The 15,960-nt window shown below is 41.7% G+C and overlaps 1 protein-coding gene across 2 annotated transcripts; it reads left to right on the forward strand.

The window, feature by feature from the left end:
- Nucleotides 1-11,164: 11,164 nt before the first annotated feature.
- SFR1 (SWI5 dependent homologous recombination repair protein 1) lies at nucleotides 11,165-15,403 on the forward strand. Of its 2 annotated transcripts, none has more exons than XM_061372620.1 (4): nucleotides 11,165-11,279; nucleotides 13,156-13,271; nucleotides 14,399-14,785; nucleotides 15,003-15,403. In XM_061372620.1, exons 1-4 carry the CDS (start codon nucleotides 11,249-11,251, stop codon nucleotides 15,192-15,194), a joined length of 726 nt encoding a protein of 241 aa, XP_061228604.1. In that variant the 5' UTR covers nucleotides 11,165-11,248; the 3' UTR covers nucleotides 15,195-15,403. The 2 variants fall into 2 exon arrangements, with proteins under 2 accessions (XP_061228604.1, XP_061228605.1); XM_061372621.1 differs by having other exon boundaries at nucleotides 11,171-11,231.
- Nucleotides 15,404-15,960: the final 557 nt, after the last annotated feature.

Genomic DNA, 15,960 nt, shown 5'->3' on the forward strand with positions numbered 1-15,960 from the left:
AATCCCAGGCACAGCTACAGGTTGGGCAGAGAAGATATTCAGAGCAGCCCTGCGGAGAAGGACTTGGGGGTGCTGGTCAATGAGAAAATGAACATGAGCCGGCTTCAGTGTGCGCTTGCAGCCCAGAAAGCCAACCGTATCCTGGGCTGCATCAAAAGAAGCGTGACCAGCAGGGCGAAGGAGGTGATCCTGCCCCTTTATTCTGCTCTTGTGAGACCTCACTTGGGAGTATTGTGTGCAGTTCTGGTGTCCTCAACATAAAAAGGACATGGATCTGTTGGAACAAGTCCAGAGGAGGGCCACGAGGATGATCAGGGGACTGGAGCACCTCCCATATGAAGACAGGCTGAGAAAGTTGGGGCTGTTCAGCCTGGAGAAGGCTGTGTGGATACCTCATAGCAGCCTTCCAGTATCAGAAGGGGGCCTATAGGGATGCTGGGGATGGACTCTTCATTAGGGACTGTAGTGGTAGGACAAGGGGTAATGGGTTAAACTTAAAGAGGGGAAGTTTAGATTGGATCTAAGGAGGAAATTCTTTCCTGTTAGGGTGGTGAGGCACTGGAATGGGTTGCCCAAGGAGGTTGTGAATGCTCCATCCCTGGCAGTGTTCAAGGCCAGGTTGGATGAGGCCTTGGGTGATATGGTTTAGAGCGAGGTGTCCCTGCCCATGGCAGGGGGGTTGGAACTGGATGATCTTAAGGTCTTTCCAACCCTAACTATTCTATGATTCTATCATCCTGTAAGATGAGTATGACGATTTCAGGTGCAATGAGTAAAACAACAAACTTAAACAAGGAATATTCAGAGAAAGAGAATGAGCAGTAGCTGGCTTTACTGGCTCAGGGTTACTCCTTTACTCCATGCTCTCCCCAGTAATGGCCATGAATGATTCTATCAGATAAAGTCGCCTGCAAGAGGATCTCATTTTACAAACCAGCTTTTCTCCAGTGCCAAGGCGGCATTCAAAATCAAAAAGAAAAATGGTGGCATAATGGTAAGCACACTGTGCTTCAGGGCAGAACCCTGGGGAAAAAAAAAAAGCAGCTTTTCTTTTCAGGGCTTGAAAACTGATTTCAGAGTAGCAGGTTACTTTTTAAATAGTTCTGAGTAAGACATTTGCAAGTGAACACTCATAACTTGGATCCAAGCTATTTAAGTTGCCTCTGCTCCAATTTCTGGCAGGTTTTCTCACTTGGCTCTGAACCTTCTGACTGTGCCCATCTCTATATTCATGTCTCTGCTTGAAAAATCCTGTTTCTTATTCAAAGCACAAAAGTATTGCCTTTCCCAAAAGCCAGCTCTGTTGTGTGTCACTTCTCTGCAAGATGACTGGCTGGAAACTCAGTTGTTAGGCAAACTTTTCATTTCACAGCAACTTAGGTTCTCATTAATTTACTTCCATCAGAAGTTCAGCTTGTGAAACCTGTGATAACACAGACTTCTTTTATTAAAATCAAGGCACCCTGGGCTCATCCTCACTCCATATGTTATGACTGCAGATGTTCCTGCTGGCATGGAATATATCTGCGTATATTTATTGTTATCACAGGGTTGCCAGATGCGTGTTATGATGGCTGCCTTCCTTACCCAAAGCCTGCAAAGGAACTGCTCTTTGGATGCTACTTTAGTAATACCCATGATTAAAGCTGTCAACTGAAGGCTTTCTACCCACACCACCTGAAGATGTTTTTAGTTTCCAGCATAAATTAAAGATTTCAGAGTAAAATATTTAACACACACTCCCCCAAGTACTAAAAATCTGTACTAAGAAAAACACTCTGTCATGTGTAATGGCAAGATAAAAATAATGGCTAAAATCCAGTACGGGCAGTGATCTGAAGTGAAGAACCCTCCCTAATAAGTGTGTGTATTTTCTGGAGTTCAGTACACTGAGTTCACTGAATCCAGTGTTTTAGAAAGATAAGTTATCGACAGGGAGCCCAATAAGAACACCAATCCACTGCTCCACCTTCTGACAGAACAGCATTTGCCTAAGCTTATAAAGAACAACTTTCTGGGAGTCTTTATACATTTATTTTGATGTACACGTGTAATTTTAAGCACATAAAATAACACAACTGTAGAAAATAAGGCTGAAAAGGCCTTCAGTTAGGTATCTTGTCCCTCTCTCTGCTCCAAGACCCAGCTCCACCTTAACTATTCTTGATAGATTTTTCTTTAGAAGACTTCTATAAATTTCCATGAGGTTTCAGAGCCTCCCAAGGTGATCTGGTTCGTATGTCACCATACTTGCTGTTAGAAAATGGCTTGAAGTTCCAAACCAAGTATCTCCTGCTTCAGCTAAGGATCACTTCCTCTCTTCCATTCTCAGTGTAACACATCTCCTTTATTGCTGCCGCCCTTTATGTATCTGAATGCTGTTATATTTGCCATTAGGGTTTTCAATAGCAGACTAAGCTTTTCCTGTTCCTGCAGCTTTCCTCACACACTGAGTTTCCTAGACCTCTGATGACTGAGAACTAGCGCTAGCCCTCATGGGGACTACCCACAAACTTAAAGCTACAGGCATATTTAAGTACTGTGCTGAACTGCAGACTTATTCCTAGTGCTGCCCAAGGCTGTCAAACACACGCTGGTCTAGTTTAATTGAATGACACTTCAGTTAATTACTGTTTTGATAATAGCCATCTGGAAGTTTGCAAATGTCTTTAACTTGTAACTGCAGGTAAGAACTACCATATTTTGCTGGTAAAGGACAAATTGTTGGGAACCTCATCTGCATGACGAGAAGCCAGTGTTTAACTTACAGTTTCGTAAGGTATTTCCTTAACAGTACAGCCATGAACAGTATTGGAAACTGGTATTCTTATACCCAGAGAAGCAAATTCTTTTGCCAATAAACAGCCATGTCCAGCACTTAATGCTTGATGAGGCATTGGTAAGCACATATATCCTTATCCTTGTCAATAAAGAGGTTCGATAACCTCCATTTGAGTACACAAAATGCAGCAGACAGAACAGCATCTGTGGTAGCTAATGCACACCAAGCAGATGCAATCAAGCAAAACATAAAGAAATCAACAAGCCAATACATGCACATAAAATATTATAATGAAAACTTAGGCAGACAGAGTCCAAGAGGGAAGAAGACGGAATGGAAACAGAGACTAAGCAATTGCCAGCCATGAGCAGTCAGCTCACAGGAGGGAGGGAAGTGAACTGTGCTTAGATTGGTGTTAAAGGGACTATTAGAATTATGTGTTCCTACTTCTGTTCTGTTTACTTTACTGTAGTTATTTGCAGTGCTGGGAATTTGGCCCGTGTGTTTAGCCCGTTTCAAAAATAAGTGCAGTAATAGAGTTTAATCATGGTGACTTCAGGGTGTGTGGTTGGCTCCTTCACATTCTGGATTGTAAATCATTGCAGCAATGATTGTATATCATTGCAATCTTTTCTGTGAGGATGGCTGCACATAGGTTTGCTTAGAAAAGGAAAGTAAATATTTCTGTGTATGTGAGGCACATCCTTACTATTTTTTTTCTCAGTGGTATTGCTCCTATGCTTCTGGTGACACACCTAAGCCTTAAAGAGTACATCACAGATTTCACCGCTCTGGTTTGCTTCTGAGACTTGGCAATACACATGGCAATGTATCTTTGGTGAACTCAGGTTAATTATAAAAGGAAAATGTATGAATTCTTTAGCTTCTTGAGGTCCTCCCAACTTCTCCACTGCCTGGTGGCCTCTCCAGAGAGCTGTAATTCAGGTTGGTTATCTAGCGACAAAATTAGACTGCTGGCTTGATCATTAAAAATCCATACCGCATCTGACTGGCAGAACTGAGGCACACTGCCTGTAGCACTGAGCAGAAAGGGCAGCATTTTCATTTGCAGTTTTTCCAGCAGTGCTATGCATTCACTGTGATGTTGCATGCCAGCATCAACTTTCAGCATCTCATCAGTGTTGGCTTGAGACATATTTGTACTTCTCACCTGCAAGATGTACCTGTGGTGTACTTGAGAAACTGGAGATTGGTGAAGAGAGCTATTTATTTATTCTAAATGGAACCTGAAACTCCTTAAGAAGGCAACAGCTAAACAGCAAGGCTTTCCAGTCACAGGTATGGCACAAAAGCTCTGTCTGGAGAGAGGACCCTCCTCTTCAACATTTCCAACCTCTGCCTATTGTCTTTGTGGGTTAAACACATCTTTAGAAAACCAGCAGTTACAGCTAGGCACACCTACTGAGAATGCAAAGCAGTAGTAGCTCCTGCATTATAGTAGTATCTGTGAGAAAGCATGTCACTTTAGGTTTGAGAGGAAGCTAGGAGATGGAAGTGTTAGACCAGGGGCAGTTTAATAGCTTCTACACTTAATTTTTTAAAACAGAGAATCCTGCTTTACAGAAAAAAAAATCTGACCCAGAACTCCTCACTGACATGGAAAAGAAAGATGTTACCAAACAAAATGAACTGCAGGGAGTAGATGATAATATTCTTGATTACTCTTTGTACCCACATATCACATATGATTAAGTAAGGTGCACACATATGTGCATTGTTGATCCTAGAAAAATTAATCCCACACAGGAATTCCTATCCAGGCATGGATGTGCAGTTTTCAGGTTAGTCATACCCGGATTCACAGGCTGAAGAAGAGACAGGGTATATTCTAGCTAAAGTTCCAGGGTGATCTATCTACTGATCTAACTCCTGTGGAGTCTTTCAAGAGAAAACTTGTCAATGCATACCCATGTGTTGAGTTACTACCAACCATTTAACCATGATGAAATGGCTTATTCTGGCATATGCTACCCATAAAATGCTTGTAATTAACTCAAGGGAAAAATGCACTAAACTGTAAAACATCAAAAACAGAACAGCTCCTTCAGCTGTGTATGGGATGTACTCGGATTAATTCCAGTACTAGGAGATTTCCAGTTACAGGAGAGCTACTTGAAGTGGTATTGCATGGCTCTCATCAAAGAGGTTGGTGACAAAGAAAGCTTGTTCAGTGACTTGATATGTGTGATGGAGGTCACTAGTGCCATGACACAGGCTAAAAGCTACATGAGCTACTGATGGAAAACATTCCCAGTTAAGGTGGGAAGCATTTGCTCACCTGGGTCACTAAAGAATTTTCTTCTTTCACTTAGTATCAGTTCAGCATTCCTGGACTCCATTTAAGACAAATGTTTTTCACCCAAAATACAGTTTCCTTATTGTGTTGAGAGGGAGACTGGTACTTCACACACATTAAACACAGTGTGAAACGCTTACACTAATGCAGTCAGCTGCAATTCCAGTATACCAGCACCACATGAAATTGTGGCATTAACTCACTCCATATGCCACACTTCTACTAACTTCCATCAGGATAGTGTAGTTCTGCTTCCCTTCAGTTCAGCAGGAACTTTCTCAATGACTTTAAATGTCACAAGTGCTAAGCTGCAGTGAGTCAATAAAATGGTAAAAATAATATAAGAGTAATCACTTTAACCCATTGAAGCTGTAAGAAAAGACTACACACTAACCAGTAAAGCTCTTCCTCTGTGCCTTTGTAGAGAAAGGGACTGAAACTAGTTTTCAGCGTGAACACAAAAAATCTGCACTGAACCAATACAGTTCACAAACATTAAAATAACCGTTTAGAAATGAGCCACAACTGGCATAAACAGTGCATTTTACCCAAGAAATGAGAAGTGAAAAAGCTTCACTGGACATTTTACTTGCTAAAGGAAATGGAGCAGCAGACATCCTTGTTTTCTTCCCTGTAGCTGAGTATTTTGAGAGGCGGGTTGATAAACAAGTATTAACTGAGTTCCCATTGCCTGTGAGTACCTTAAGTCTTGACTTGTAAAGAATTTGCTTCAACCTTTCTATTAAAATGTGGGAGTTTCACATCTGTTCACAATTCTTGGTGAATTGCCTTACTTGCAATCCTGAGACAGCTGTCATAGAATCATAGAATGGTTTGGGTTGGAAAGGACCTTAAAATCATCTAGTTCCAACACCCTGCCCATGGGCAGGGACACCTCCCACTAGACCGTGTTGCCCAAGGCTGTCCTTAGATGTGTGATTTTGTTTGCATAAACAAGACAGACATACCCCCAGATCACAACAATTATGCACACTTAAAACATATGGAAGTTACTAAATGTATGACAAGGACACCAGGAGAGAGCTTTAAGCCAGCTCTCACATTATTAGCCTGTATTAGCCTGTGAGCCTGGTTTGCAACAGAAGCATAGTGAGTGCTGACAGCATTGCCACACTGGCATCAAGATGTGACTTCATTGCCAGCAGTACCCAGAGATGGAAAACTCCCATGAACACATTTGTATTTCATCCTTATGAAAAGACCTCATAATTTTTACTTCATAAGGTTTTCTCTAGTCTCATAATTTTTACTTCATAAGGTTTTCTCTAGTCTTAGGTAAATGACCTAATTTCTTTCTTAGTGAGAGGAACTGTATTTTTGAATCCCGCCTGCTGATGCTGCAGCTTGGTAGGGAAGGAGGTTTGCTGGGTAGAATGGCTATTCTACCATCTAACCAATGATGCTGCTGAAGTGTTGATGGACACTACTCGCCCATGACTATACTCAGAGCAACAGTAAAACCTCCAGAGTCCAGGAAGAAGGTAAGGTGTGCATCTCCATCTGTGTTTACCTGGATACTTGTTTGGTACCCCAGTTTAATCTAATGAGTTCACCCAAGGCCTCCAGACTATGGGTAATTGCCCTCAAATTAGCTCATCTGTGCTTGCAAATAAACCACATCCACTTCTTCAGCTTCACCAATTCCAGCAGCACAAGTAAATGACAGCAACCTAAAAGGTACAGCACAGCACGATAACTATTAAGTATGTGAGAAAACAGTGACTCCAAGCTCCACTACAGACCAAATACCTTTAAAACAAAAATATGCTCAGACCATCACAGATGACAAAAGCCACACCAGGGACTAGTTTAGATGAGGGCATGGATTGAAAAGGCTTGAGTTTTCTTAAGGTAATGATCAATCAGTTCTCCAGCAAAGACAAGAACACTGAAGGTCTGTTTATTGTTTCCTTTGTCTGCTACAGCCTCATAAAGACTTCAAACTGTAGGTTTTGGCATGCCTGTGTCAAGGAAAATCCCACAAGAAGACAAAAAAGTAAGAGACAGTCCTTGCGCCCTTCCCTTTTATTAGTCCTGTGCCTCACCCACTTGGCTATTCACACATGCAGCAGGGAGACCAAGGAAGCCCATCTCAGCTTCCTCTTGCATTATCTTTTGTAATGGCAAATTGCAGTGCCCCTTAGCTACAATAAATTATGTCAGTTTTTCTTTCCAAGAAGGGTACACTGAAAATTGAAGTAAAACATACTGGGTAGTCTAAGCCATGCCCAAATGTAAAGTAGAAAAAGCAACAAAACTTTATTTTTGCTTTAGCTTCATGCTGATGGCCTTCTAGTGACTTCACTGTAATTACTGGACATTTGCACTGTTAGGAGAGCAGAATGTATCTCTCAGGGACAGGTTTTGTTGCAGTAAACTGGTTTTACTCCTGGAATCTGGTCTATAAAGCCCTTCCCTTGATACATTTACATGGCTATAGGCAAGTCAGAACAGTTTTCTGAGGAGTGAATTACAGCCAGCAAAAACACAGCCCCAGGCCCATGCTGAAGTGGGAAGGATTTGAAAATTTCTGCAGCAGTTAGTTGTTAGGCACATAAAAACACCCCACCCTCCTGCCTCAGGCGAGAGAGAATACGCAGATAGTGCAGAGTGTACTTCATGTGTCAGGATACATCATCTGGCTTTCAACAAGATCAACAGATTTCAGAGAAAGGAGAGAAGGTTAACACGGTTTCTTCTCTTCTAAAGTCAGTATGTTGACTAACATCTCAGTTACTCACAGGCAATGTTTAGAGAGAAAAGTCCTGGCTGTGGTGCCCAGCAAGCTGTTAAATGGAAGTTCTCCGATGCTCCTGGCACTCTGAAAAGAACTTAGAAAGGTCAGACTGGAGTCTCTGAACAAAGTCAGTATCCTTTACTATTACTTTCCATTTTGGCTTTGTTATTACAGATGATGTCTATAGGGGAATATAAGATGTTCTTGTCCTGTCAGTGCTGATGTGTGAGCCCTAGTGCTTGTCTGGTAATATAAAATTAATGAAACAGACAATACATAGAGAATGTCTTTCAATTGTGCAGATAAACTTGTGTCAACTGAAAAAAAATATCCAATCACTGCAATGTCATCAGAAACACCAAAGAACATAAAACAAGGAAGCACATTTTCCATCTAGTTCCTTGGAGAAACAAGTTTCTCTGAAGGGCAGCAATATGTTCAGCAGATAGAGCTCAGTAATTTTATTACCCTGTACACAATTTCCTGTGTATTTTTTTATGTTTTGCTTACCCCAAACTATTCTGATCACAAAATAATTAAAAAAATAAATAAACAATAGCATTATAGTACTTAATAAAGACTGTTTTGCAGAGAACCTTCTACCTGCCTGTACATACTAGTGAGCTTAACTGAACAGTATGAGAAACACTCTCCATGTGCCATAAACACGCCAGGATCAATAACACACAGATAAGCTCTTTTCCTCAAGGGAAACAGATGTGCACTGTTTGAGAGGAAGGTGTTAGTCTGTCTCCTGTCTGCCATCACCAAGTTGCAGATATAATAACCATCGGTACTGGGTTTCTGCAATAAAAGTACTGGGTAGTCACTGGAGAGTGACTGATGACAGTCTAGTTCCCAGCTCCATCAGGGCCCTTCTTCCAGGTCTTGGACAAGTCATGTTTTTGCAGTAGTACATGTAAACACCAAGTAAACCCATAGGCAAATGTGGTAAAAACAGATAAACATTTAATATCAACCTGAAACAGGGTCTCTTCCTAGAGTGATTATCCATCAGTGAATACTGATGATAGCATTTCCTTTTCTCTACGCTATGTGTAGTGCATTAAACTCATAAACCCAGTGTGTGGACCCATCTTTCTGTATTCACAATCTCAAGCAAACTGTAATCCTTACTTGGGGTGGGGCACATGGGTGTTGCTCAAGTAAAGTAGCAATGATAATAATGCACAGGATGATTTTTTCACATGTTATGTTCCTGTAAAATCATACTGGAATCTCTGCTGGCAAATGATCTAAAATCTCAAACTTTCTGTTGTTCTTGTGCAACTCAACTGTTAACATGTCTGCACAACAGAGCATGAGTAATTTAAAGCAGGGACCATCCTTCAGACAGAAGAGATTATTTTGCTAACTTGGAGACATGCCATCTCAAAGCTCTAGAGTACCTGAGGTCCAACCCATTGATACCTTTGCAGCAGCAAGTCTGTAGCACTTTTACTGTTGTGCTCAGGCGTCCATTTTTTACATTAAAAAAAACCAAACAAAAACCAAAACCAAAGCCAAAACCAAACAAAAACACACCAAAACCAAACTTATGACATTAAGTCAGCTGCAGGTATTAAACAAAAATAAAGGCAGGTTTGCTGGTTTAAAAAATGCCTCCAAACTGCCTAAACAGTTGAGATACTGAGTGAGGTTTTTCACTAGATGATTATAAGAGATCACACAACTTAGTCACATAATCTAACTTGCCTCATTTGCCACTGGGAATAGTCCAGATCACTTTCACCCAGTCAACTCCTATACAAGGAGAAATCTAAAGGCCCCAAGTTCTCAGATTTCCCAAAGTGACTTGTTCTAGATGGGCTTTGAATGCTTCAATACTTTTTAATGTATGAGAGAAACAAGTTGCTATCATCCCTGTGAAATTCTATTTGAAGTGAGTGAATCTGTGTATACTTGTGTTGAAAAGCACAGTAACAGCTAACATATGATCATATCTACCCTCAGTGCTTACTCAGCTCTCAGTGCAAGAGTGTATCTTGCTCAGTACAGATGGAGTTACATGAGGTGAACAGACAAATGCACATCCTCATCTGTGGCCGTGAGGAAGAATAAGGCAGGAAATCAACGCATTTGTGTTGCAGAAATTAAGGGCATGATCTAGCAAAAGCACATGGGGGCATATACTCCACATGCAACACTCAGCACAGCTGTGCAAGGCCTCAATGCACAGCACGCAACAGTTTGGCTGTGGGCAGCGCTGAAGGAACCACAGATCCATCATCCCTGCAGACTGGGAGGTATTGCTGTTACACTTCTGCAGCTCATTGCAGCTCACTTGCTCAGTCCTGACAGTTATATTTGAAAAACACTTTGTGTAAATCAGTTTTGAGAAATGCCAAGTCCATGTGGAGAAACCAGGTCTGCAGCTTGGAAGGAAAGTTTGCTGATAAAGATATAGAAATCACATTTGCTTCAGCAGTGTCTTTGAGAGCCAGGGCACTCTAATCCTGCTCTGAAGTACATGACTGCAGCTACAGCTGGGGCTGCTCCTGGTCACTATCACAATACACCTGCCTGGCTGTTCAGTCAAGTTTCTTCACTTCCTTCTCCTTCCCTCACAACCAAGGCAGTGCCATTCAGATCACACCGGTGTGTTCTCAGGTACAGGCACATCTTCATCCCCCTTCTGTGCGCAGACAGTGTCTGAGGCAGAACTGATGGACGGCCCGAGAAGTTGAGCTTTCCTTGTCTGTGCCAAAACGCTGGCCCGGCCCGGCCCGGCCCTGCCCTCATAGTGGGGCGCACTCTATGCTGAAGCTGACTCCCAGGCACAGGGACGCTTACAGCAAGAGAGCACAGGGCTCTTCGGTAAACTCCTAAGAGACACAGCACAGCCTTGCATGCCCGACTGCAACATACGTACGAGGTTCGTCTGGGTGCCCCGTATCGACGCCCCAGAAGCCCATCTCTACTCGTCACTTTTGCCGCAGCAACACCCACTCCCATATTTACCGCCCGACCCAGCGTGTTAACAATCTTACTGCGCCCGCCCGCACCACACCACACCGTTACCACGCCCACCGCCTTCTCCCGAGCGCAGGCGCAAAGCGATATGGCGGGGGTGCGCATGCGTACTGCCCTGGCCCCGCCCCTTTCCCGGAAGCGGGAGATTGAATCGCCAGGGCCGGTAATGGCTGGGCCCGCTCGGCTCCTCTTTCTGCTCCCCGCAGCGCTGTGCTCCCGGGGCGGAAGAGGGAGGAAGCGGGTCTCTCAGGGCTGTCCCTTTCTTCCGTTCTCGTCCTGGATCTTCGCTCATCTGGTTCTTGGGGGCTCAGTTCGGGCCTCCCCTTGCTCCACGGCGTGTGGATCGGGCTGCGGTTGCGTTGCTGTGCTCCGTTTCTGGGGTGCCTCTTGACTTTCCATGGTGCCTCACCTCAGAAACAGCTCCTCGGGTCTGTGGCTGTGCTTATGGGCTGCCTTATGGCAGCCTTCTTTCTGCTTCTCTGCAGGGTGGAGAGCAGGCGGGAAAAAAGTTGTTGAGTGATAACAGAGCCTTTGGTTTGTGAGAGGGGGGTGTAGAAGGAGCGAATGTGGTTACATAGTGTAGCTATAAACAGGAAAACTAAGACATGTAGCATCAGGGATTTACCCAGTTAGTACTGAAGTGCAAAATTGCCTTTTTCCCCCTTCTAGCCCGAGTTTTCCTTACTTACTGGACAAAAATATTTTTCTGTGTGATAAATAACATTACAGCTTGAAAATGTAAAGGATACTTGGGCTGAGATACTGGGGAAGGGTTTTAAGAGTTCGGGAGATCTGTGTGATCTGGTATAGTGGAGGCGTCCCTGCCTGTGCAGGGGGGTTGGAACGAGATATCTTTAAGGTTCTTCCCTACCCAAACCATTCTGTGAGTCTATGAATGTGCTTTGGAACAGAGTTCAAGTAACAGTGAAGCATTGGAAAAAATATTAATGTAGTCATGGTCACATTGGAAGAGTCACAGGACAGCAGGACAGGATTCTGTTGAAGCTCTTAGGTTTGAAATGATTTTGCTGCTGGGGAAGACTGATTACATATTTATGACCTGCTGTATACAGAGGCATGAGGTAGCTTCTTCTAGGCTCTTGCTTACAGTAAGAAATAAAAGCCCACATTGTATCTAAGCTTTCACTGTATTTAATGGATGCTGTGGGCTTCCTGTTTAATTGGTAGGTTGCTAAAATACCCAATTAACTGGATTTTGTTTACTAAAATTTGGGAGGTTTTAAATCAAATACCATAATGTTGAATTTTTAACAACTGGAGGAATGTTGACTTGTAAGATAATTGAGGACCCGTGCCCTTTGGTATAGAATGAGGAAGATCAGGTCATTTTCTAAAGGCTTCTGTTTGAAACTTCTAATTGCAATGTGCAGCTAAAGGGAGGTGTAGCTGACAATTTTCCAGCTGCATTTTGGCCATTAGCAGGTCGTTCACAAGTGCTAAAGTAAGATAAACACTGCCAAGGCAATTTGAAGTTGGTACGTGCTGGGAGAGAGGACTTGTCATTTTAATTGAGATCCTTTTCTGAGCAGACTGGGGATGCTACTTTCGATTTAAAATTCTACTTGTGTGAGTAATTTCCTTTTTAAGCAGCATCCCCAGAAGGCTCAAATGAGAAAGTGGATTATTTTCAGACTTTCATACCCAATTATTTTGTTTTCTAGAAAAGATTATTTGTACATCAGGACAATAAAAATCTTGTGGTTCCAACAATCCTTCTGTCACTACTTGGGATACAGTTAAAATTAAAGGACTGGTTCTTCATACCTGGTTTAGTAATTATTATTCCTTTGAGTTAGACAAGCATTAAAGTTTATCCAGGTTAAGAAAATACAGTTTGCTTGGAGTGAGTTTTTGATGAGTTCAGTGTTGCAGGATCTGATCCATGCAATGTCTGATTTATAGATGGACTGTAATGGGTTTGGTTTGTAAGTTGTCTTGCTCCTTTTTAGCACTTGAAAGAGGATATCGGGTAGGAAAAAAAAGATACTGTGAAGAGTAACTGTAAGTCTTTATATTTTTCATTTTTTAAAGAAAAAAATCCAGAATTTTAGGACTGAGGGGAAGATAATCTACAAAATTCATAGTATGGTGCTTATACCAGTGAGTAGTGTTGTTCATCCTCTTGAAGCCACTCGCAAAGCAAGGTGTCTTTTTTGAACTTGCCAATTAGAAAATAAGCTTTAGTATTTCTTGTTAGAGCTTTTTCCTCGTTTCTGCAGCCACATGGCTCATTATAATCAAGTGAAAATGGTACCATACATAATTTATTCTGTCCTTTAACAGAAATTGCTATCTGTTGTGAGATGGAAGAACCAGTGCTTGATAAACTGCCATCTTTGTGCCATACTCCAGAGGATTCTAGGACAGCAGCTCCACAGGCGACTAGTTCAGGGAAACAGGTATGAAAACTTACTTGGTTTCCCAATAATGTGACTCTTTGTAGTAACAAAAATATTTGTGAAATCATTAAGTAGTCGGGAGTTGCTGAGATACTGTTTGCTGGAAGGCTAAAGATAGGCAGCTTATACACATAGCTATAAGGTTTTCCAGGTAAAGAATGTGCTCGGTGTACTTTGCTCTGAATATGCAGATGTTTGCTGTGAAGACAAAATGATGGAGCTGTATAACCCAAATGCCATACTAATGAATGTAAATAGTATTTAGGGCTTGTGGTGGGGTTTGCTATGTTTGTTTTCTGCCATCTTCAGTATTCCCAAATCCTAATTTTCTAGGCTGCTGTGTATGCAGGCTGACCTTCTGCTTACACTTGAACAAAACACACTGCTTTCAGTTCGTATATTCTCCATGCTGATGAGCTCTGCTTTGGTGTTCATCCTAGCATGTGTTATGGTGATGTTGTCACACTCAGCACCCGGACCTATACAGGATAGGGCTAGTTTGCAAGTGTTCCTTAACTAATCCCTCTGCCCTATATTGTAGTATATTTTCACAAGTGAAAATACTAGGCACATGTTATGAAAATTAACTCTTACTTTGAAGAAAAAAAATCACTCTTTAGATTCTTATCAGTGAAGAATCTCAAAGCATGAGTAAGTCAAAATTAGATAGTTTCTAATACTGTCAAGCAGAATACAAGTGTTTTATACGGGTGCTTATGTGTGTTGTACGATGGAACAGCAAAAAACCCTAACCCTCATCTCCATTAAACTAGAGGAGGGAATTGAACTTGATGGAATAATATTAGCCATGTTGAAATATGCCATATACTTTCTGCACAAAGACTAGATGAGTAGCTTTGCCTCAGCAGAATACAGGCTTTGCTCCCGTAAAATGTGGAAGTAAATCTTTCCATATCTTGCAGCTGTGTGTGCAAATACACATGAAAGGAGGATGTTTGTTCAAATTTGTGAAAACTATGGAGAAAATTAGGAATTCCGGCTTTACAATCATCTTTACATATATACTATAGTCTATGTAGATAGTAACAGGATAAGCAGTTCTTTGAAATTTGATAAAAAATTATGTATTCTGATCCACCTCTTCCTTTGGTTTTAATATTTTCTAGCCAATGAGTGCAGCTCTGAGGGAGCGATTGAGGAAAACAAGACGTTCATTTAATGCTAATATTGCAGTGGCAAAGCGGCTGAAAATAAACACTGAAGAAAAAGACTGTCCTGATGCTGACAAAGGGTGTCTGCCAAAGACGAGTACGGATTGTTCCACGTTACAAGATGGTTCAGAAAACCTGGAAGGAAATGGCACTGGACATGTATGTGTCAAAAGTCCCTTACAGGAGCGTGGTCTCTGTGGATCTGCAGAGAATTCTTGTGTGCTACAGACTGATCTTAGTCAGCAGCAGTCCCTGGAAGAAAAAGTAAGGCTGCTGAAACAAGTGCAAGAGAAAGAAGAACTACTTCGGAGGCTCAAACTGGTTAAGATGTATCGATCTAAGGTGAGGCAGACCTCTGAAAAAGCACTGTTAGGTTATTCTTTGAAGTGGAATTGATGGTGTAATCATCACTTACTAATTTAAGCCACAATACTCTTGTGTGGTGTTTGTGTAGTGTCTGTTTAAGGTGTTTTATAAAAATCGATCTGCAGGGTGTCAAAAAACTCCATATTTCAGAAAATGATAACATTTTTTTTGGTTTCTTTTGTCCCAATTTCAGAACAACCTGTCTGAACTGCAGGCTCTGATAGTGAAATGGAGAAGTAGTACCCAGCTGATGCTGTATGAACTCCAGTCCGCCTTTTCTGCAGATGGCAAGAAAGTGAGTCTCACTCAACTGATAGATACTTTTGGATTAGAAGACCAGTTACTGCACTACAGCAGGACAGAAGAAGATTTTGTAGATTCATAATCTACAGGTGTAAAAAGTTTTGAATTATACACATGGAAAAGCAGAAAAGACTGAGTGAATTCTGATCACATAAGTGTTGATCCAACAGTGGACTTTATGCTTTGAGGTTATGAGGGTTTCTTGGGAGATACTTATAAAGCTGTGTACTTAAATACAGTAGGCACTGTAAAAGGCATTACCTAAGAGAAAACACTGAACTCGTGCTGTTCTGGCTTAGCAACTTGATTAGGGAATCATTATTTAATAAAAATCAAATCAAGCCATACTTTAACAGGTAGAAGGCAGCCCATTCTTTGATTAGTCTTTGCAAGGTTACCTGTATTGATATAGTACCTCAGTTTGTCACTTCTGTTGATGTTCTGATGGGGAAGAGTTCGGTTCTTTGTTCATAGACATGTCCCCATTTTACATGTCTTCCTGCTGCCATTCAGTTAATGATAGCATTTTGCAAATTAACTAATTTTCATGTTTTTAATATTCTGAAGCCAGAATGAGATGTTCTCAATAGCTTTAATTGTTCCTGAAGGAAATGTGCCATAATGCAGTCACTTTCAGGTACTGGTAGAGCCAGTTGTCTTCAGAGAAGCTCTCTCAAGCATTCTCCCACAGTGTGAGATATAATGGAAGGGAAGGCAAGAAAACTGTAACCAGCCCCTGTCTCCTCTGCTATTTCATTTGAGAGCCAGGTGTTTTCCCTTTTCAAACAAACAAGAAAAACAAGGCCTTGTCTAAAGGGAGTGATTCCACTACAGCATCATAAAGCTGA

This window comes from Neopsephotus bourkii, unplaced genomic scaffold, assembly GCF_033783945.1.
Source record: "Neopsephotus bourkii isolate Nb327-2 ecotype Australia unplaced genomic scaffold, CSIRO-AGI_Nbou_v1 NB_1615, whole genome shotgun sequence".
NCBI classification, from domain to species: domain Eukaryota; kingdom Metazoa; phylum Chordata; class Aves; order Psittaciformes; family Psittacidae; genus Neopsephotus; species Neopsephotus bourkii.